Raw genomic sequence first — 24,993 nt, 5'->3', positions numbered from 1 at the left:
TAAAAACCTGCTTATTCTTAAAACAAGTGTACTTAATACACATAAATGTTGTGTATGTGTATGTTTATATATATATATATATATATATATATATATATATATATATATATGTATGTATGTACTGTATGTATTTCAAGTTCAAGTTTTTATTTGCTAAATATACTATATGCACGACATACAGCACAGATCAAATTGAAGTCCTATCAGACCCACGGTTCAAAACAGGAAGTAAAAGTGATAAATCAAATTCTATAAGTACACATAAAGTATAAAAAATTAAACCCTAACCCACAACATAAACCCCAAAATTATATTTTACAATTATCAAAAATATTTACCCACATAACACAATTTTAACTTTTTTTAAGAAATATTGGTGTTTCAATATTATCCCAAAAATGTGTCTACCTATAATAACACAATATAATTTGCATGCTTGTTTTATTTTATTCATCTAGCATATTGTAAAAAATATATACATTTTAAAGCAACATTAGTGCTTAATGGGAGCAAAGAGTTGTTCTCCAAGGAGTAAATAATCCTTTAAAATACTTCTTGATACATACAGTAATATGGAACACACCCAATGCAAATACAATAATCATTTATTTGGTAGTAGTCACTTAACTGAATTAATAAAATAATTTTGCCGAGGAAAAACAAATCTCTAAGTAATGTTTAAATGAAAACAAACAAGGAATTTAATGTTAAAAAAAGTTTGGAAATGTACAGAAAAGATTTGTTGTATAAATTATATTTCTAAAAAATTTTAACATTCATTTTTTTTATTTCTCTTTGATATCTTTTTGTTCAGTATAAGAAGCTATTTTTTGAAAAATGTAAAAAAGGAGACTGTAGGAATTGTTCATGTTGACCTTAAATACCTCAAGTCCTATGGGGAAAAAAAGCCTGGCCTGAATTGGGGAAAAAAAATCCACATTAATAAAAATAAATAAAAATGTGTTCATTAATTTTGATGATTATCTTCATTATTCCTACTTATCGTCATGGTGCTAACCAGAAGTAAGGAGTACCGACCTGTGAATGAAAGGCAGAGGTTGGGACTGATCGGCTCGTCCACAGACTTCATTAGTTAAAAACAAAGCCAGTTGTCCGCTCAGGCTCCTCCTCGTCCTAATTGATATTGAACGACTGATTTGCTCGAGGGAGATTTTAAAGCTTGTTGTTCGAATCGGTGCCGTAACGATTAAAACGACTGTATTTCATAGATACCTGTGTCTTTCGGTATTTCCAGGTCAACTCTTTATTGATGAACCACACACAGAATTTGACATTTAGGATTAGTGAACACCTCAAAAGGTTATCCGATCTGGGGGAAAAAAAACAAAACACAAGTCGCATCGTGCTCTTCTGTTATATGAGACACATCCTGAACACAGACCAGGTCATCAAAGAATTACATTCAGGACAAAGACCTTCGAACAATCCCTGTGATTATAATAAACAAGCTTTCCAATCACGTCTGACATATGGAAGATGATGGTAAAAATCAGCTCAACGCATGAACGTACAGTGATGAGATCACAAACGTGAGTGAGATGAACAAAGAGAGGAATGGTCGAAGTCACACATTTCCTTTTAGTCCCAAGCCTTTATTTATTTATTTATTGTGATATAAGATCAGTTCAGAAATAGTTTGAAGTCCTAAACCAGCTCTAACGCTTGGAAATTGCTCTCATTTTGCAAAAAAAAAAGCTAAAAATTAAAATCCCAGGTGTTTTTTAAATTTAATATATTTTGGATTAAAGTGTTTATTGTTATTGATCATTACAGACCGTTTTTCTTTACAGAACGGTCTGTTCTGATCAATAACTGAAAAAGAAAAAAGGAGACAAATAAAAATAAACGCAGGATTTGTTTAGAAGCTTAGAGTTATCTCCGGAAGGCTTGAAAACAAAATGTATTGATGAATGAACGACCTCCACTACCGCATATGTATTCATGGAAGCCATGGAACTTGTTCACCTTGACTCAGAGACAACACAAGGGATGAAACAAATATATTTGTTTAAGGGCCTTCGGGTCCCCTTGACCCTGGGAAAACACAAGGGATGAAAAATATACATTTATTTTAGGGCCTTCGGGTCACCTTAACCCAGAGACATAACCAAGGGATTAAAAAAATACATAAGTTTTAGGGCCTTTGGGTCACCTTGACCCTGGGATAACACAAGGGTTGAAAAATATACATTTGTTTTAGGGCCTTCGGGTCACCTTGACCCAGAAACCACTCAAGGGATGTAAAATATACCTTAGTTTTAGGGATTTCGGGTCACCTTGACCCAAGGACAACACAAGGGATGAAATAAATACATTTCTTTTAGGGCCTTCGGGTCACGTTGACCCTGGGATAACACAAGGGCTAAAAAAAACATTTATTTCAGCGTCAATAGATGGTTAAATACGTAGTGGATTGTAGTAAGAAGAACGTTTCAAATGATGAATCTGTATCTAGCCGATGTGGGGGAAGGCGAATAACCCGAAAGAGAGATTCTGGGGGGGATGAATGGACGGATGATGAACGATGGACAGAATTAACAACAGATGGATAAACGATTAGAAAGGTTAATGACAGTTTAAATGTCACGCGACGAGGAAATGATGAAGAAAATAACAGGTGAAAGGATGGATGAAAGATACGTTGATGGTTATTTGATTGAAGGACGGACAGAAAAATCTACAGTTAAAGGAATATAAAGTGAGGAATGGATTGGATGAACGACAAACAAGCAGATTAATCAAGTCCAGGATACACACTTGCTATTGAATGATGCCAATAGGAATCTACTGCGAGATTGTATTGGTTGTATATTGACTGTATTATAGCAGTTTTTATCGTGATTTTATTTATTATTTAGTTAGTGTTAGTTCTTGTGGGTATTTTTTTACGGCACCTTATGTATTCCAATGCACCTTAAATCTTTTTACCTAACTTTGACTTGAGAAAAATGCCACAAAACCTTGTTCTGTAAGCACTTGTGGATACTTACATGACAATAAAGTATGTCTTGGTCTAAGTAAAATCAATAAAAGTATTTGATTGACAGCTGAAATAGATAAATAATCTATTAAAGGTATTTGAGACGGGTTACGAATTTCGGTTCTTTTGTGGCACCAACAAAAGTAGAAAAACATGCTTCGTATTTTGGCCATTTGCTCAACTATGGTATGTAAATAAATGCTCCACATACTTTAGCAATATATTTAAAATTGAATTAAAAAATGACCTTTTATGCCGACTTTGACCTGATTTACAATAGTACCAAATATTTAAGCTTAAAAATGTAACTTTGTCTTGCACATTTATTTTTATTTTTGTCAGAATTTATAGTAAAATAAAATGAATAATACAATTTAAACAGTATCATAACAGAACCAGGAAGTGAAGGTTTCAATGTATACCCAGCCCTAATTTATAAATATGTTATTATTTTATGTGACTTTACAAATGTACCACAAACGATGTAATTGTAACTTTTGTGAAAACGTATTTTATATTACCTGAAATGGGACTCTTTACCTTCTATCGTGTCCTGTTTCCATCGACTCTTCCCTCTCAAGTCACCTCCTTGTATACGTTTAAATCAACGTCGTATTGTTTTTTTACGACCTATTAGGAAATTAGTGAGTCAGATAATGTTTCCATCTCAACGTGATTTAACTTCCACGGCGAGTGTTTTCGAGACAGACAACCCCAGCGAAGAAAGATCCATATTTAAGCCATAACAGGATAATAATAGTTATCATTTACGGTTTGGAGGTTAGCTAAGCATTGAGATCAATGGAGGTGGTGTTGGGCATGAAGGAGGCCGTTTATCATCGTGATAGATGGCAGGCCTGTCTTTAATGTGACATGTTATGATCATATCAATTTGCTCTCAGTTCTCATCGACATCGCTTTATTGCCTCCGAGCCTCTCACAGTCCATCACCTCACACTGTAAATTCAAACTCGAAATGGCAGCGTGCCACGACGCTCCATAAACCAACCATTCCTCTTCTTCTTTTTTTTTTTTTTTTTTCCCCGGCTATCTCTCCTCGTCCTCCAACACATTTTCCCCCCCTCTTCATTGTTCTCTCTTGTCTTTCCCCCTCTTTAATCCACCTGATTGACTCTCTTATTTTGATGCCGGCGCACCTCTGCTCCTTGACTGGGCCGGGCCCTGGCGAAAGATGGAAGGAATAAGACCGGGATTAAAATGTAATAACAGACTATTAAAAGAGATTAGTGGTTGACATTTTCGCCGTCGGAGCAACCACCACCAAATTTGATGAACTGGCATTCAGGTTATTGATTCCGTCCCCGCGCTTTTATTGGTCCACGCGAGCGGGACCATAGATCTGATAGCGTCGTGGCCTTTTCTCTGCGGCACCTTGTCATCGTTGGCCTCGGCGCTAAGTACCTGCCGACCGGCTGCCAAAAATGATTGTTTTGAGCCGGCAAAACTTTATTCATCAAGTCCCCGGGTTTTGCGTATGAGCGGCGAAAAAAACAAGAGGGCGGAGAAAGACGCATATCCGTCTCTGGAATGGACATGAAAAAAAAAGAAAAAAAAGCCGCCGTCGGATTTTGTAATGAAACCTTCAGAGGGAACGGTTGTGTGCGCACAAAAGAGCCTTAATTATTTCCAATTATGACAAACTATCATTTCAGCTCAATTATTATGCGCATCTGTCAAGGCTAACAAGGTGGCGGAGCGTGATGGCGGTTCTCTATTAGTCAACGCCCACGGATTGACGGCCTCGGACAACATTCTGAAAATATCAGCCACGTTTTGGCTTTTGTTTCGCCGGTGCTGGTTTAAACCTGTTAACCAGTCATCCGGGGAGGTCCGGTCTCCAAGTGTTTTCACTAATTCACTCTTATCCTTAGAGCTTAGAGTTGTAGGCTGGAAAGAAAAAGTGTATTATTCTTTGTACTTGACACATGAATCATACCCCTATGTTTAGTCTTTGACCCTTGGGTTGCCACTGGGTCAATGTGAGCCGGAGGCTCGAAAATAAATGTGTTTGAGGTATCCCTTGGGTTGCCTCTCGGTAAAGGTGCTTGAAAAAAAATGTGTTCGAGGTAACCCTTGCGTTGTCTCTGGGTCAAGATGAACAACCTCCATCACTGCATATGTATTTCAGGAAGTCAGGGAGGTTATTCATCTTGACCCAGAGTCGACACAAGGGTTAAAAAAAACTAAATAGGCTTTACAAATAATACTTACTTACTTACACTGATATATTTTGATACTTTTCCATCATCGACAAATACAACATCATAGACTTGGCAAGAAACGTACCTTTTGGAGGAATTCGATAACCATACATCTATGGTTACATAGATGTGTGACTTAGTCCAAACAAAGAATACCCAGAAAAAGGCTTGGACATCAAACAACCTTGTAGTGATGTGTTGTTGAGGCTTCATGAAACACCTGATGAGGTACATGTAAACATCTCAAGAGATCACACTTCCAGTATTATTGAGTTCATCAGACAGGATTTACAAAAAAAAACACATTTAAAACAAACAAAACATTTAATAAAAATTGAAAATCTTTTGAAAAAATGGGTTGTTCTTCGCTCTCTTTAATGTTGTTTACGATGTTTAAAAAGCGTGGCATTAGTGAAGGTTGAAAAGGCCTCGATAGTGTATCATGATACAGTGTCTTCATTTTGAAAGGCTGTAAGATTGAAAATAGTTTTTTATTAAATTATTAGATCGGGCACCTAAAGTCTGAATACTGGTGATGAGGCTTCATGAAACAGCTGCTGAGGTGATACAGTGTATTTTATAAAAGGCCAATAGATGTCACTCTCTGTTAATTTCAAACTTTTGTACCGTGTCAGATCAAGTCAATAATTTGTGGTTTAAACTTTTCAAAATATATATTAAATGATCCATATATAAGTACAACTTTCTTGCAAAGAGTTCGGAGTGTACGGAGTTCACAGCTCTTAGATAATTTTGTCGCATAAAACCTAGATACATAAGACGACGTCACTTTGTATTCTTTCTGTGCATCTGTTGAATAGAATCAGAAATGCTTTAGTAAATTCTGCTGCACATATGAGATGATTTTTTTTCCCAGTCCTCACACACTGGGTTTTCATCTATGAACAAAATAATGTTATGATAAATGATGATGTAAATGGAAACATTCCATCTACAACAAAAAACACCAAACCAGATTTTTTATAAGCAGAAATAATTTTAATCTGGTTTAATACACAATCAGGACTTTTTGTCAGTTGGGGGCTAGTTAGCAACATACCTAACCTACCCAATATGTATGCACTGTTCTTAGGGTTTATAGAGAAGTATTGTTTTTAATCAATTCTAACTTGGTTAAACGCATATTAAGGATTCCCCAAAACACGCATAACCAGGCTATTTAGAGAAGAAAGTTGTGTTAATTAACAACATTTATCTAAAGCATTTTGCGACCAAATGATCTGCCTTCAATTTAAATATCCCTTGAATTTGAATTTGAGTTCTCCCTCTTGCACAGCTGTCTCTGCTCTTTGAGTGGCCATTTCAGTTGGTAAAGACTTTATTTGTCACGCTCACAAAACTGTGCCTACCATTTTGTATGACGCTAGCGAAAAATCTGGTACTTTTCCTGCATTTCGTATGTAAGTTTTTTTTTTCCACACATTGCCATGTCTTATGGGAGAGTAGCGATGGCAACTCTAGTATTATCAATGGTACTGTGGTGTTATTGTAACCAATAAAACTTTTTTGTCTTCAGTACAAACAACAAACCAAGAACCATTTAAGAAAATTTTAAAAACGTCATGAAACATTAAATAACATGTGGGTCTTGCCATTATTGACCCAAAAAAATTATAATACTTTGGGTTAGCGAAGCTTCATGAAACAGTTGATGAGGCATCATGATACAGTGTCTTCATTTGGAAAGACCAATAGATCTTATCTCTGATTCATAATGTATTTTCATTTTATCTTGTAGCATTTCTACATGAACACACTGTATCATGATACCTCATCAGATTGATGCCTCATCATACAATAACTAGTTATTACAATATAATGAAGTCTAAAAATCCTTTTTTTTTTTCTTTGTTGTTACACATAAATGTCGATATAATAATACCATTAATAACTGTAGCAACTAGTGGTGGGTTGATAAGGAATCCTCTGCTTTCTAATATTTGGCTCTTATTTACTATTTCAGAAAAATCTGGCATAACTTTTAAACTGAGAGCGACATCTAGTGGTCTTTCAAAATAAAGACACTGTATCATGATACCTCATCAACTGTTTCATAAAGCCTCATCAACACATCACTATATTGAACCTAAAAAAAAGTAGAGAATGAATAACTGTGTGTCATGAAGAAGAAGACAAGACACAGATCAATGACCAATTGTTGAATACACGGAAATAATTCATGTTATTAATGCCACGTTTCAAAGAATCGAGGACAGACGACTGATGGATCTACTGACTCTTTCAAGAAACATCTTTAGACGTTTTTATTTGTTCAGGTTTTTGCCTTCATTTTCTGGAACCTCTGTGTTGTTCTCAGTTTTATCTTGACCTTTAAAGTATATAATTTATTGAATATCGTTTAGATTGTTTAAGCGCTTTGTGACCCTGGTCTGGAAAAGCGCTATATAAATATAAATTACTTATGACTGAAAGTAAAACCGAGCGGACGATTCAGAACAATAATCCTGGCGTATAAGACGCGGTGATGCACAAACCATGATCACAAACATGTCTGTTAATTGTGTTGAATCCTACCTCTCATCAAACCTGTTTGCCCCCCCCCTCCCGGGGTCCCTTCGACCTCAATCATCCATCCATGTTCACTTTGTGTGATCTTATCAAGCTGGTGCCCCGATCCCGTCTCGCGCCGGCATTGTTACCGCCGTAGCCCCAATCAAAGCCCGGGCGCATCTCAATTTAAAACCGCTGTTGTTACACCTAAACGCGCATGGACGCGGTCACACGTACACACACACACACACACACACACACATGCATGGTGGAGGGTTAGCGTCGGTAATGCGTGACGCGTGTCGCAATAATGCCAGCCTCATCTGCATGTGTGAGGAGGTCTGGGCTAATGGAGCTGATCTGTTGTTCTGTTATTAAATGGAAGAAGAAGAAGAAGAGGCGAGGCGGTGGTGGTGGGGGGGGCGGGGAGAAAAAAAAAAAGGGAGTCACAAAAAGAAATCTTGTGTTTCTCAGAAGCATGATAGATGACTCGGAAAGGCAACTTCTTCTGGCGTAGAACACGCACACGTTTAACCGTGTGTGTGCACTTTGACTGTAAAAAAGGTTGAGTATCACGTGGTAAATGGGGCTGAACGTACCACGACCACTTTCCCCCCTTTTTTGTTCACCCTTTTGCCATACAGGTCGATTCTCCCGCTGCGTTTAATGTCCTCAATATGTCACGTATCTATGCATGAATGCGCACATTACCGGTAATGCATACGCACACACCTGAAGAACACAGTTCTACTCCCTATGGTCCCACATGAACCTTTTTTAGATGATCAGGTTCAAATGTTTCGTTTTTTTGATTTTGAACGAAAAAAGATTGGGAGCGTATCTTGTTGTTCGAGTGCATAACTATGTTTTACACTTGCATCACATGACCATAATGAGCCAATCAAACAGTTTGTCTACTGGAACAGATTTGTAGGATTGGTGTTACGACCTCACGCGCAATCTGGTTTACAAACTAACTGACTAAAGTACCGTGAAACTCTCAAAGTATACACCCATGGCTTAAAATGTACCTTTCTTTCTTGTGTAACTTTGAAGATGGAACAGGGATCCTTGTCTTGTACTAGTTTACTGCATATTTAAAGGGCAACTAATGTGTGGATTTAAGTGTGTCTTAAATATATTTTGGACCTCTATTGTATCATCAGTATGTGACTCTTATCATTGAAATATTTACATTAGAAAAATGTGCTTAAGCCCCGCCCACTGAAAACACTTGAACCATAACCACTCTGCTGGTCAAACATCGAGGTTTGTCACCGGTCATCATCGATCCCGGAAGTCTCCTCCTCCAATGCACGTTTATAAGAATTTCGTAACCTCTTGTTTGCCGAGATTTTAGACGGGGGTCGGACAACTTTGAAAAAGAAACAACTTCAAAACAGGGTCATGATGAGGGACTTACTGCATGTTCAACATTTGAAACATGTGAGTCAGGAGAGTTGAGTTTTAACCTTAGTTGCCCTTTAATTTATTGATATAACTGGTTTAATTTTTAGCTTGATGCAGAGCATCTGCGATAGAAAGATGGATTATGGGAGATCATAACTCGCCCTCGTTGTAGCCGGTTACACAACGGTTAGAAGCTTCGGGTTGAATGTTTTTTTTCCCCTAAAAACTCAAATAAATTTTGTGGAAAATCAACATACAGCTTGGATTTTATTTTAAGACACCTTTTCAACAAGATCCATGCGTAACATTATGACCACAGACATTGTAACCTGCATGAACCCTTTTTTTTATTATTCCCGGAAGTACATTTTTGTAAATTGTATTGTAATTCTATATTGTAGTAATTGGCTGGTTTCATAAATAGAGGAAAATAGAAGTAAACTTCTTGGTAATGAAGTCATGAAAAAATAAGAAGTCGGTCCAGGAACTGGTGGTATCGGGCCCTGGTCCAAGTGATTCTGAGCGGATGAAGAAACTCGCCAAAGACTAAACAAAGACAAATCCCTTTCCTTCTCCATAACTTAACTCCTCAGTTTCCACGACTGGCTACATATCCATATATATACCGTGACCAGAGCTGTCTCTTAAAAAAACATTTATGATCTTCTCATCATTCAATTTTCACATCAACCTCTGTGTCAAATCCTGCACAAACACCTAAAAAAAAAAAAAACTCTCTCTATGCCGGTAAAATAAGCGACGGCGCCACCTTTTTACTCGCCTGAATGGAAGAAGTCTGAAGCCTCTGGCTCTTTGACACGAGCCGTCTGTAGGAAGGCGGGGATGTAAACCAACGCAATCGCGCGCACATGTAAGGATGAACACTTCAGATGGCGATGTGAGAGGCAGGTGAGAAGTCCTCGCCAAAAAGGTGTGAGAGTCGGGTGTGTGAATGTATTAATCAGTGTTTAAATACGAGCGTGTTAACTGGCTGGGAATCGCGGCTATGTAAAGTCGTCAGGATGGATGGAAGGAGGAGGGAAGGTGTGAGAACGTCACAGATGGGCTGCTGAAAAGGAGGCAGACGAAGCAGAGAAAATCTCTTTTGTCTGAGCGAGACAATTAATATTTTCCTTTGAATGTGAAGCGAGGTGGTAAAAATTAACAAACCTGAATAAATGACTCGTTTGTTCGTTGGTTATGGTGGGAACTAAACGTTTACTTCTTCCTTTTATCTCCTTATTTTGTTTTTATCTTGTGCTTCTACTTATCAAGTCTTTCTTTCAATGTTTTCCTTTCTTACCTTTAACTTTTTTTTATGTTTTTTGCTTTTATGTTTCTACCTTTTTTCTTTTTTTTTTTACACTGGACCAGTTTAATGTCAACCAATTTTTTTTCACAAGGTGACCTTAAGATAAAAACAGGGAAAAATAAAATGGTACGACAGGAATAAATGGAAGTTATGGACATGAAAAAAGGAAAAACTCTGGAATTATTTGTCTGCAACAATATGGTCACATATAGAGTGACTTTTCGACCTATTTTCACTAGTTTTCATGGTTATTTATTGAGTAAACTGTACTGAATAAAGTATCTTGATGTGTCAACCGTCACACCCTTTTGTTACTTTGAAGAAATCCAGTCTTTTTTCAAAATAAAACACCATTCAACGAGTTAAAATTAATAAAACAGAAATTAAATCCTTTTTTCTATGTGATCTAGTATAAAATGTATTATTTATTTTAATGCACCTGACCATGGAGGAGCAGCTCCTTCAGTGGCACCCCCAGTGTAGGACGGAGCGTTATAGAAGGTCCTTCATCCCAACTGGTGTCAGGATATTTAACTCTCTACTTTAAATATCCTGATGCTAATCCGTAGTGTGTTTTTCTTCTTGTGTGTTTTATTTTATTTTTTGTTTTTATTTTTATTTTATTTTATTCTATTTTATTTTGTTAATAGTGTTAAATTTCTAATTTTGTAAATAATTTGTATATTTTTAAGATCGTTTTTATTTTATTTTGTATTATCTCTTTTATTATTTCTTTTTCCTTGCACTTTATTTTTTTCAACTGTGCTGTTGTGAAAGTGTGTTTCCCCTCTGGGGATGAATAAAGATTTTCTATTCTATTCTATTCTATTAATTAAATAGCCATTTTGTCTGTCAAAATATCCTTAATTTCCCCCAGTTAGAACTCAATATATACTAAAATTAAATTATTTTTACTTTCTAAATGTGTATACAGTGGAAATGTAGGGATTACTTTCTAGATATCTACATTTAAAAGATGTTTTTATCGTGTATTCATGACCTTTATGTCCAAAATCTCGACGTGATTTTGTAATGAAATGTCCCACAGTTGTTCAGTCGTCCTTCCGTCTACTTCCTAGTGACCCCCATGGCACGGCACAGTGTGTAACGTCGTGCACATTTGTCTGCGCTTGTGTCACATCATCCGCTAATCACGATGTGTCCAAATGTGCCCTTGGTACCGGGCTCTGCCACCTGCTCCGACTCTGGCAGAAGCACTCGAGGACTCCCTCACGCTTCAGCTTCGCTTTTCGTCTCCTAAAGACCTACGGCGTCTCCGGGCCAGCAAGAGTCTGAACTCCTGGGCTCACAATCGCCACCGAAGAAGAAGAAGAAAAAAAAAAGGAGCTTGCCATGTAGCATAAGTTTGGCTTGTTTCCACCTGGATGCTGTTTGACCATCTGCTGTCACCCCAGTGATCAGCTCTGACCCCGAGTCTTGCCAACCCGTCTGAGCAGGACCCGTTGATGAACTATCCTGTTTGCTTCTCAGAACCAATCGTTTGCCATTGATTTTTTTTTAACACGAGTTGTTTGAATAATGGAAAGAAACTCTCAGGGATGAAAATATTCAATTGCTCATAAAAGATACAAAGTGTAAAATGTCAGATAAGATCATCAAAGAGGACTCTCTGAAGATATTTGTTACTTTTGACATTTAATATTAATTTAAACTTTATTTTCTGTTCCATTTTCTTGTAATACATTGTTTCCACTTCAGTCTTGTCACTAATTAAAAAAAAGGATTATCTGAAAATAATCTACTGAGAGGTAAAATTATATAAATTGTTTCATAATTCAAATCAAATCTACCGATTATCAACTATGACTTTCTGAATATTTATTTAAATATATATTTTTATTATTATTTTTATTATTATTATTTCCATTTAATATTAATTTCAACTCATAAACCACTTCAGTCTAGGTCTAAACTATTTTATGAAAACTAAAATAATCTGAGTGGTTTAATAAAATAAATATATATATTCCAATAATTCTTATATACAAATACTGTTTATTCTCATTTATTCTTAAACACACACAAATATATATTTTTTTGATTTGTTAGTATTCTTTAGTTTTTGTGAATATTTAGATTCAAACAGAAAAATATCATTTTTGTTCAAAACTTAATGTTAGATGATCAACTTTAACTTTATTAGGATATTTGTTTGCTCTTTAAAATGAATATACATTGAAAACAACCTTTTCCAACCAGTTGTATTTATATTATTAATTCACTTTCCGAGTTCAGTCCAGTTAAAAAATATATTTTCAAATTTACCAAATAATTTTCTGAAATAGTCTACTTAATACTTCATGAAAATAATATAATAATTATTATATACATACTCTTTATATAGTCATGTATTAACTTGTCAATGGAATGTAAAATACAATATTTTTACTGTTTGTGTCCATCCCCTATGCTAAGGACAAGAACAACAAAAATAAATATATATATATATATATACACATACACACTAGTAATTTTTTTTTATATATTCAGCTTTTGATTCCTGCTGACTGACCTGTAAAAGCTCCCAAAATCCTTGAATATGCAGCTCTAATATGCAGGTATTAGGAAGTACTCAATGTAAGCAATTTGCCATGATAGAGATGGTTTGTGTAGTCAAGTTTTTTTGTGCATCAAAGTGTGTAGTGTGGCTTAATGTGTGTGTTTATGTGCGAGTTGGTAAACCTTTGAATGCGAGCAACGTGTGTTTGATGTTCCATTTACCCTTTTTCATAATTGATGGCTTGCTGAAGAAGAACGGAGGGGAGGGGATGGTTGTGTGTGTGTGTGTGTGTGTGTGTTTACCAGTTTGTATGTCAGGATATCAGGATGAGAGTTCTGTGGTCAGAGATGAAACAGACGAGAGTGTTTCTTTGAAATGCAGAGTGGTGGTCGAAATGATCGGTTGCAATGTTGAGGAAGATTTTACATTTTTTATCATGACTAAAAAAAAAAACACATGTTAACACCAACACGCTCGTTACGAACAACATGTTCGTCGTTAAATTCACAGGTAAAGTTTTCCTGGTGCAACAAACTCACGTAACTCGGCGTCTTGTAAAGTGTTGTGACTTTCACAAGCTGCCTGGGGACCTGTTTTATTTACATGAAGTGACGATAAAGGAGAGGAAGAGGGGCTGGAAAAAAAAAACAAAGTGAACGGAGAGAAAATCAGGGATTTTATGAGGAAGAAACATCCGCGGTTGCCAAGGACGGATGAGACCAATTAATTATTGTAATAAGAACGTGAAAGCGTTGCACGAAGTTCCCTTTAGTTACGCAGAATTCTCCAGCACTTTGTCCTTCAGAGGCAAATCTGTTTTAAAAAGGACATCATCAAACAACGGATTAATTTTGAAATATTTTCTGCTTTCTCGATCATTAAACTATGTATTAATCCAGTTGATCGATCGATACAAGCTCTGAGTTTTGGGTCGTAGGGTCAGCAACCCGGAGAAAAGAAACTTATACTTTTTTCTTTTATACTTTTTTTATCTTTAAAAGTCTATAGAGGTTTTATTAGGTCACCATTATTTCTTTAACTAGTCCTGGGTCGAACCTGAGGCCTCCTCCCAGTCGGGCATGGGCAAGGAGTTATCTGAAAATAAAAAAAGGTGCCAGATCTACTTTGAGTCTCTCACTGAGCCCTATTTATTTTCCTTTCATCACAATTTTTGCCTGATGAATTATAGCCTCTGTCCAATAACTACCCTAAATAACTACCCTGAAAGTATTGATTTCAAACTGAATCATTTTTTTGCTAGCTAGAAGTGATCAGCTAATGAGGTATCATGATCCAATGTCAAAGTTACTATAGTTATCAATAGTATCATTATATCAACTATTATATCAACAATACTTTGAATGTTTTACTGTGTAACTACAAAGAAAAAAGGGACCTTTGGATTTTTAGACTTAATAATATGGTAAAATCTAGTTATTGGATGAAGAGGCTTCATGAAACAGCTGATGAGGTACCATGATATAACGTCTTCATTTTGAAAGACCACTAGATGTCACTCTTTGTTCAAAAGTTATGCCAAGGTTTTGCTCAAATAGTAGATTAGAGCCAAATATTCGAAAGCAGAGCATTCAGAATGACGACACTGTGTCATGATACCTCACCAGCTGTTTCATGAAGCCTCATCAACCCATCACATGTTACTATACTTATCAATGGTATTATTATATCACATGACTTTAAATCTTTTACTGTGTAACAACAGAATACATTTTTAGAATTTATAATATGGTAATAACTAGTTATTGGATGATGAGGCTTCATGAAACAGCTGATGAGGTATCATGATACAGTGTCTTCATTTTCAAACGTCACTCTCTGCTTAATCTTTGGTTCTGTTCTATGAAATAAATGAAAACTGGAATCATTTTGAAGACACTGTATCATGATGCCTCATCAGCTGTTTCATGAAGCTTTATCAACACATCACTTACTAGCATTAAAATATACAGTATCTGACTTGGGTCAGATTTAATTTATATTCCAAAAAGAATAGTTTGTGATGACTTGTCACATCTCTTATCCACAAACCATGTTTTTAATTCTTCCCTTTTTCTTCTCGATTGACAGGCAGGACGCCAGTGACCTCTCTGGACCGATACAAAGGTACTGTTCAATTTTTCTTTTACCTCTCACTGGTTTTTAAAATCCTCGTATTCCGGCGCCACTTTTTTTCTAAGGCGTCTCGAGCTTTGGGCCAAACATCGCCTGTTTGGTTTATTCTTCTCACCTTCAACACCGGTTTGGTTGTCTGCGCTTTTGTCCGGGGCGACAATACGCGACGAGGAAGCGGAGATAAGACAGGACAGTGGGCAGGGAATCAGATCTGAAGGACCTGGGAGAAATTGGAGGAAAAAGAGATGGGATGTGCAGACGGATCTTGGGCCATTAAACTAAACCCTTTGGCGACAGAACGACAGATCAAGTGAAGGTAGAGGAAGTGAGAAAGAAGCTTTAAATGAAACGCCGGTCTTAAAATAGCCCCTCCTGTGTCTCATCCGAGGCAAGGTTAACATGAAAAAGATGAATCTCCCGCCGTGGAAAACCATCAGTCAATTGAAGGAGACAACGCGTAGTAAATCATAACTGCACTCATAAAGAGGTATAATAGTCCTATAATGCTTAATGAGCTGAATTGTAATTACAGCCAATGCATATTGTTGCAGCCATCTTATAATGGCGCAGTTGGCATGATAAACCACTGCGAGCGTTAATTATGGGCACAGCAGCTTCTAGTATCTGAACAATAATTAGCATTGATAGGATCAAGAATGGATCAGCAGGCAATTCCACGTGGTCATTAGCTGTCCTCGCGTCCAAATGAAGACGCGCAAACGCTGTCCGGACATCTGCTTTTGGAGGCGGCGATTGATTTGATATCAAGCGCCTGATTGGTTCTTGGCAGGAAGGGAAACATTGGATTTGATCTTGTACTTTAGATCTTTATGTTTGTATCTTGTATGTTATATGATGCGCTCCAGTATAGAGAGTGGTGTTTAACCAACTGGGAGAAGTCAAAAGTGTACTAGATTTCACTTTTTATAAAAGATAATGTGTACTCTTTTTTTTTTTTTTCAATTGGAAGTAAATAACATAAATGCTGGGTATAAGACTATGTTTTTATGATAGGTAAATAGAGTATTCTTTCAACTATATAGCAATAGATTTTGTGCTAATTGTGTCAAAAAGAACCAAATATTTATGGTCATTGAATTTATTATAAAAATATTTTGACCTGAAACCTTTTCAATATTGATTAATATGTTTTTTTTCTTCTATATTTTAACCAATTAAGTACATGCTAAATCAATAAATGAATACATTCAAAAATGTAGCACCTGTGGCAGGGGTACCCAATGTTTTTAGTCCTATGGTCTGGTATTACGCGGGCATTATATTCACGGACTTACCTTCAGGGAAAAACGGTTAAAATAAATTTTTATAGAGTTTGTGTTTCTCTTATTATTCACTAGCTTTCAGGTTCATTTTTTAAAATAAAAATGACTTAAACAGACCTGTCAAGAGCCACAAGCTTATTTTACTTCAGAGTAAATATCATATTTTTGTCAAAACGAAACCCCTTTCAGACAAAAATAATCAATAATACAAAGTGTTATTCTTTTTTGTACAGCTCGGTAAGAAATGCTTCACGGAGAGATATAACGGTCCCCGGACCACTGACCTGTGGGACAAAGAATACTAAATTTAAAAAAAAGGACAATTGAATGAAATAATCATCTTGTGTTTTCAGGTATTTTCTTGCCTCTTAGCAGTGAGTATGTTTAAGAAATCATGCTGTGCAGATCTGGAGTTATGACTTCAGAGGATATTCTGAGTAAAAAGGGCAGCACTATGTAATACAAGAAAATAATAAATAAAAAATGAGGTTCAAAGCAGTGATGTGTTGATGAGGCTTCATGAAACAGTTGATGAGGTATCATGATACAATGTCTTCATTTTTAAAAGACCACTAGATTGCACTCTCAGTTTGAAAATAATACCAGTCGAATTGAAGAAGTAGTTTAGAGCCAAACAGTATAAAGCAGAGACTGACATCTAGTGGTCTTTAAAAATAAAGACACTGTATCATGATACTTCATCAGTTGTTTCATGAAGCTTCATCAACACATCACTAATTCAAAGCAATGCACTGTATCAGTCAGTCTACAAGACTCAAAAGATCAGGATACTGCTTCATAAAACCCCCAGTAGTTGCAGCAGGATACCAGGTGGTGATTAAAGATGAATTGTGTGACAGGCAGGATATAGTATCAGTTGGAGCTACTTTAAGCTATAAATACTGTGAGCTAGTGATGTACAAATAGATGTCATGTTGTTTTAAATGTGTCCACTTGTGTAATAATCAGTGCAACAGTTTAATCATGTACAATAATAAGTGTCTTTATTTAGAGTAAAAAAAAGAAGATGATTGGCTGTTGAAGGAAATACAGCACTGTTTATTGTACTAAATAACGGCCTGATCAGTTTGCTACAAACAAGCTTTTATAAATAAAATAACGCCATTATTGTAGGAGAGGCAGTAAGTAGTATCTGTGATGGATTGTCGATGTTTAGCAAGATTAGTTTTTAGGGAGGTGAGAAATGAACTGAGGCTAATGGCTTCTCTGAAAACACCATTTAAGAACCTGCCGTGCTCTTTGGAATATGCCCACTAATGTAAAGTATATTAGATTTTAATAGTGAGCACGGTGGTCGGATCACGGAGTCAGAGATCCCAAGTATACTCTGGCGTTTAGCTCAAATTTTATTGAAAATTAAATTGCCCCACTAGGGGTATGAATGGAGAACACTGACTGTTTTCTATTCAATATTAAAGGGATAGTTTAACTCACGCTCAACTCTGCTAAGGGTAGGGATTATTTTCAGAGACATTTGATCCTTTTAAGAGTCATAGAGAAAAATGTTCATTGTTCAATGTTCATTTTAATGTAGCGACTAGAGCTCAGTTGACTTCATCTTCGTCCAAATAGACACTTAAAAACATTTAAATACCTCCATACTGCTCGTCTGTAACGTCCCTCTTGTATTGAAGGCTCAACATGAGAAAATGTTCCAAAAAAATCCATAAAAATCCATAAACAATTCAATATTTTAATATTTTTTGTAGCAGGAGATTCCAGGCTATCAATTATCAAGTGTATCCTCATTGAAAAGATCACATGGACCATATTTAAGCTAATGGGCTATTAGCTTTAGCTACAAACTAGCTTAAAATATTACGTTTTTAGGACAATACCTTATGTTTTTATTTCATAATACAGTGTATAATGACGAATAAAGCATTCCATGTCAAGGCTTCGGTACAATAGTGGCTTGAAAGACGAGCAGTATGGAGGTATTTTGGTGTATATTTTGGACGAAGATAAAGATGAAGACAACTGAGCTCTATTCGCTACATTAAAATGAACAAACATGTTTACCTTAACTCTAAAAAAAGAACAAATTACTCTGAAAATAATCTCAACTCCTAGTCGCCATGATAATAAGTAGAAAATGAGTGAAATTTTAATTTTGCTTGATCCATCACTTTAACAAAACGAAACATTTTCGGTCATCTACATGAAGACCACTAGATGTCCCTAAAAGTGATTAAAAAAAGCTTTAACCCAAATCTGCCGCCCCTGGAAGAAAAGGTCAAAAAAACGAAAAAAGAGAAAAGACGTAGCTGTGAAAAATGTAAGCCTCCCACTTTTTTGTTTCCCCCTCTTGATTGAAGAAAAACAGGCGACGCTGTGACTGTCACACGAGCCCACTCATCCACATGCAAACGAATGCTGTGTGTTTCACACTAATCCACCACACAGCTGCAATACTCCAAAATGTGTGTTTACTTCATCCACCACCAAATCCACAATCACACAAAGAAGGGAAAAACTCGGCACATAATTTGATCCTGTGTGCTCCCGTCTTCTAATGAAGCTCTCTGGCGGTTTGACTGACACCCGGCTTGTTATTTAAGTCTGTCTTGGGCCGAGAGATGGAAGACAAGCTGGAGGAGAGAAAAAAAAAAAAAGAAAAAAAGGAGACAGTAGAAGGTAAGGGAAGAAAAGTGAGAAAGAATAGGGGGATAAACAAGGAGCGGAAATGAAAACGATGGGAGATATTTAGCTGAAAATAGGGAAGAAGGAACCAATTTGGGAGGGAGAGGATTCTGAAGGAAACCGATAAAGGGGCGTGAAGGGATCATGTGTATATCCGAGAGTGTGTCTGTGTAATTGCGGGTCTTTGTGGTGATAATGTGCTTTGAAGGCGCCGCGCCTAATAATTTGTGCTGCTTTTCAGCAGTCGGTCATTATGAGGTGCAAACCCAGCATTGGCTGTGACCTCCTGCATCATGAGGATGGGGGGTGGGTGGGGGGGCGACACATAAGTGGGCGTAAACAAGTGTTGATTAGCGCATGAATAGCGTCAGCTCATGAAGGGAACGTACACTTAAAGGCTGTTTTTATTTATTTATTATTATTTTTTTTTTTCCTTCCCCCCAAGGCTGCAGGTGTGATGCTCACATTCACACACTTCCTGTTTACGGGCGGAGACGCACATCCACTGCAGAGAGTATAATTACAGACGTGCACACAATGTGGTGGTCCCGGTACGCTGCGTCCGTTATTGCCTCCCCCGTTGCCACATGACAACTGCGGTCCCTCGCCACAGCTACTGCTCGTCGTTTTTTTTTTTTTTTTTTCTCCTCCATTCCCACATCTGAATATTTATAAGATGGAATCAGGGGGGGCCCAGGATGAAGTGCCCCCCCACTAACACACACACACACACACACACACACATAAGGCTTCTTCCCCCTCAGACGGTTATCAGTGTTAAAGGATTCTACCTGAGCTTTAATTTATCCCCGAGTGGGGGGAAATGTCCGGCTAGTCTGAAGGACTCCAGGAAATGCTCTCCGTCAGCAAAACGGGCGGAAACTGTGCGGTCGTCACAGGCGGCTGGTTTTTAAAACGAAAGTTTCCGTTAACACTTGTGTGGTGTTTACTTTAAGATAAATGATAATAATAAGTGGTGATGGGTTGACGAGGCTTCATGAAGCATCTGATGAGGTATCATGATACAGTGTCTTTGTTTCATTGAATACCTATATTAGTCTGGAGCCAAAGCTCATGAAGCAGAGAGTGACATCTGGTGGTCTTTCAAATTGAAAATATTGTCATCAACTGTTTCATGAAGCCTCGCCAACACATCACTAGTAATCAGTAACATAAATAATTGTTACTCTACTCTACCCTAACTTTTACCATTTTCAAACTGAGAGTGACATCGAGTTGTCTTTCAAAATAAGGACACTGTATCATGATACCTCATCAACTGTTTCATGAAGCCTCGCCAACACATCTCTACTTATCAGTAACAGAAATAATTTTGATTGCAATATGCTTCAGCGTCAGGGATGAATTCATGGAGAGTGGAGGAAGAAAAATGTCGGAAAGTAAATTTAACCCTTTGGTGGTCTCAGGGTCAAGGTGACCCTTTGGGCCAAAACAAATTTATTTGAGGTATGCCTTGTGTTGCCTCTGTGTGAAGTTTAACCAGGTAGATTCAATTCAATCAGTATCAGCCAAATTGTGAAATAATGACAAATAATTCAAACGATAATGTTTAGTTATACACATGCACATTAATATTTTGAAAGGTAACTTGTTAACCGCTGTGCACGTCACAAAAGTTTTAATGCATTATACACCAGTACAGCGGTATACAATATTTTCTGTACGAACTGTCCTACTCTACCCTAACATCTAACATTTTATAACTGAGAGTTCCATCTAGTGACCTTTCAAAATGAAGACACTGTATCAGTTGGTGTTACAGGTGGTGTGAAGTATTATTCATATACATTTTTCTATCAAATACAATATACGTTTTTATTTTATTAAACATATATACTCATGCATTAACACCGCAGAAATTTTGTCTCCATAGCTTCTTGCCTAGTGCTGTGAGAATACACAACAAAAACATAAATTAGTTTAATAAATGAGTATTTCCACTGTTTATTTTTAGTGCAGTAATGTGCAATAGGGAAGTACTATTATGTATAGTAAGTAAGTAAGTAAGTAATATTTATTTATATAGCGCTTTTCGAGACCAGGGTCACAAAGCGTTTTAACAATCAAAACAATACTCAAAACAGTACATACTTCAAAGATCAAGACTATGATATAGTCATATCTTTGTTTTCGCTTTGTAAAATATATGCATTCTATGTTTACATTTTTTCTCCTGCGACTTTGATATGGGACTTTACTCATCTTATATTTAGGGATATATTTCTTTTAGAATGTGGTTCCGTTCAAAAGTAACCATTTTAAAATATTATGTCAAATGTTTTACTTTCCGTAAATGAGAAAAATCGTCTTTTTCTTGTCGTCTCCTCGTATTTAAAATGAAATTAAAACGTGAGTTTCTGTTTCTTGAACTGACCTACATACACCTTTCGATTATTTTCGCATCATGAAAACCGCAGGTGGAATCTGATACGTTCCCGTGAACGAGTCCTCGCAGGTGTCGACCGCGGCTCTTACGTTCGTTTACAATGAATTATGATGAAGCGCTAACGACTCCGAGGCGACCGCGGGGGGTTTCGCTTGGAAGGGTTGTTTTTGCTCGGAGCTCGGACAGACTTTTTAGGCGTCTTCTCTCTCCCTTCGCTTCTCCTCCATCTGTCATCCGTCTCCGAGGAGTGTTTTCGTTCCCTCTGAACGACACGGGGGTTCAATCATGGAGCAAAAGCGAGCGCTCGCACACACCCACGCGCCCGGCAACACACATGTACGCCTGACGGAGGCAGGTGAACATACTGTGACTCGAGAGGCTTACTTCTGTGTGTGATTCAAACCGTTGACCTGGAACACATTGGGTACTGAGAGAATAAAACTATTACACACAGTCGCACACACGGGGAGCCTCGATGCATGTTTACGAACCCTCTTATTGGCATCGCTGCTCCTATGTACATTCGGCCAAACGTGGTAATTACGGAGTTAAAAACCGATATTTGTTCGCTCAAGCGACGCCGATATTACACCCAAAGTATATGAACCACTAGGAGAAGCGAGTACGACCAGGATTGACGTCACTGTGTTGTGTCGTTCCTACAGAACTGGTGCCTTTCTTTTCATGAGCTTTAACCCTTGTGTTAACTCAGGGTCAAGGTGACCCGGAGGCCTGGAAAAAAAATGTTTGTGGTATCCCTTGTGTTGTCTCTGGGTCAAGGTGGACCTCCACCACACTTTATGCATTAATGTATCTTGTACCTTGGTCTTTATATTTGCAATTTGTTCTTTTTAATTGCACTTTGTTCTTTTAATTTGCTCTTTGTTATTTTTATTTACACTTTTTCTTGCTTTTATGAACTTATTTAACTTCTATCGTCTACTGTGAGTATTGTTTTGATTGTTTAAGCGCTTTGTGACCCTGGTCTGGAAAAGCACTATATAAATACAAATTACTTACTTACTAAAATCTATAAAAACTGACAAGCCAAGCATCACAAACTTCAAACAACTTCCAAAAAACTGCTCTTTTTGCACACTACTTTTGTAAGCATCCTGCCACGGTTCGCGATCCGCAAAAGTGTAACAGGATTTTGTAAACAAATGCATCAGCTGTGATGACACCGTCCCCCCAGTAGGGGGCGGATACACCTCCGTGCATCTGAATAGAGTTGACATGGACGATAAAGACGAACATGACATAGTAAAAAAAATGGAAATTAATTTGTTGCCACGAAATGATTATCGAGTGGTATCAGAAATGAATTTAAATCTTTTTACCCTGATGACATCGTCAGCCAGATTAGCTCGTCGCTACGCTATATGGCACTTCACTTCAAGATCGCGGGTTCGAGAACCATCTAGTTTTTGTCATTTTTACGTGATTGTTCTAAAAATCTTACTGTGATGTAAAGAATATTCAGGTAAGTAGGTTACTAACTTACTTACTTACTTACTAATCTAATCTTTATAGATGACAATATCCGCATGAACATTCATCTACTCAGCTTTTCAAGCATCTGATGGGCCACATTCAAAACTCGACAGGCCACACATGGCCCTCGGACCAGAGTTTGACACATAGTGACATAGAGTGTAAATATCAATAGAAGATCATGATTGATTATAATCAAGACTGAGACAAAGACAAAGATAAATAAACCAAAAAAAAGGGAAAACACATAATTTGTCGAATAACTTGCTTATATTGGAGTTGATTTTGATTGACACAATGTCAATAGAGACTGTTATGCTTGAGAGACCGGACGATACGGACAGACCACAAAAAAAGCGAAACCAAGGGGAAAAACGATAACAAAAAAAAGGAAGAAAAAATAATAAAACCGATAATTATTTTATAACTAAAAGTTGTGTTTGGGAGCCTGTTAAGCCACCGCTCCCTCGTCCATTACAATCATAATAAACGTCAGCAAACGGTGTCTCCCTGGGCAAAAAAAAACCAAATAAACAAATGAATAAATGCACAAGCAAATCCATTCAAATCTTGCCCATTATACCATCTTTTCCACACCCGTGTAAAAACGTGCATAATGAGCCACGCCATAGGCTCGTATGTAGCGGTCGACTGTAATGGTTTAAACGAGTGGATCATTTGTCATCGTTCCCTTACGATGCTACACGTTGTAAAAATCAATTCCACATCCACATCGATTCCGACAGCGTCGTGATGTTGACGTACTGATGGACTGAGGGACACATTACAGAAGGTAATGTAACAGTAGTGCAGAATCACTCTGAAATATTGTGTGTGTTTCTGTGTCGTTGTCGCTTCCCTGTCGGTGTGATGATGTTGCCGCGTAGTGAGACTCGCTAATTGGCTCACCTGTCTCTCAGCCATCTGGAGCCTCTCAAAAAAAAAAAACACAAACATACATAAAACAAAAAAAAACGTCACTCTGAGTCCCTCCCCCCCCCCGCTTCCTCTCGCACACACTTACACAAAAACACACACACACACAGACGTGAATGAGGGGGATCTAATGCCGGAGACAAATATGGAAATGTGTAAATGAGCGAATGTAAATGAGGCGAACGGCAAATTGAAAGATATTCTTCCACATCATGCTGGGGTTTCTTTATTTATTTTCTCCTAGGTTTTTTTTTTTTGGTTCGGAGAAGTGATTTAGAACAAGTGTTATTCTTCATTCTAAGTGCTCATCACACCCACAGCTCTAAATTTATGTGGTAATAATTAATCCAGACGATAACCAGAGTAGGAGCCTCTTCAGCTGCGGATGGTAATGACGAGAACGACGACGACACTGTTTTTTTTTTTGTTGTTGTTTTTTTGTTTTGCAATAAAATGTCGGCATACTTTTTGTACTCGCCCCTCCCACCCCTGAGGGTGTCAGCTGCAGAGAAAAGAAGAAGGAGGAAAAAAAGAAAAGAAAAACAGCATCCTGGAGATCATTTGTTCATAAATCTGTGAGCTAATGATGAAGGTTCGCTGCTGCTGTGGCAGATTTTCCAAGAGTGTTTTCGAAGATTAATACATATATTATAGTGTCCTTATAGTGTCCATACCATATATATCCATCTCCCTATAGTGTCAAAATCAAGGGGGTGAGGGGGGGGGGTCACAAAATCTAAAAGAAAAATGTTAGCTAAATTAAATTGCAATTGTCGATATAAGCGCTTAGGAAGATTACACAAGCTTTGGCAGTTCCATCGCGGCAGAGATTAGCAACGTCAATCACTTGGGCAACTTTGGAAAAGTCCAAACGGATGGAAAAAGAGGTTTAATGAAAGATATTAATTATTGAGGATGTGTGTGCTTCATGAGATAAAGAGTGTCTGCGATGAATCGCAGAAATAATAAATAAAAACATTAGCAACAAACAATTAAAATGGAGTCAGATATGGCCGCCTTCTTTTTTTTTGTTACAGGCTTTTATAATTATTTATAAATATTAATTTGATTCTTCAGG

At 37.2% G+C, this 24,993-nt stretch overlaps 1 protein-coding gene across 5 annotated transcripts in view; it reads left to right on the top strand.

Moving 5' to 3' along the window:
• Positions 1–24,993, top strand: part of celf2 (cugbp, Elav-like family member 2) — a 283,629-nt gene that overhangs the window by 43,255 nt on the left and 215,381 nt on the right. For all 5 annotated transcript variants that reach the window (XM_087786512.1, XM_087786517.1, XM_087786515.1 and 2 more), the window contains exon 2: positions 15,087–15,122. In XM_087786512.1, the coding sequence (XP_087642638.1) occupies positions 15,087–15,122 (36 nt within the window). The remainder of the gene's footprint in view (positions 1–15,086; positions 15,123–24,993) is intronic.

The sequence above is a fragment of the Callionymus lyra genome, chromosome 3 (assembly GCF_982586985.1).
Source record: "Callionymus lyra chromosome 3, fCalLyr1.hap1.1, whole genome shotgun sequence".
Taxonomy (NCBI): Eukaryota; Metazoa; Chordata; class Actinopteri; order Syngnathiformes; family Callionymidae; genus Callionymus; species Callionymus lyra.
This window is presented reverse-complemented; position numbering and strand designations above follow the sequence as displayed.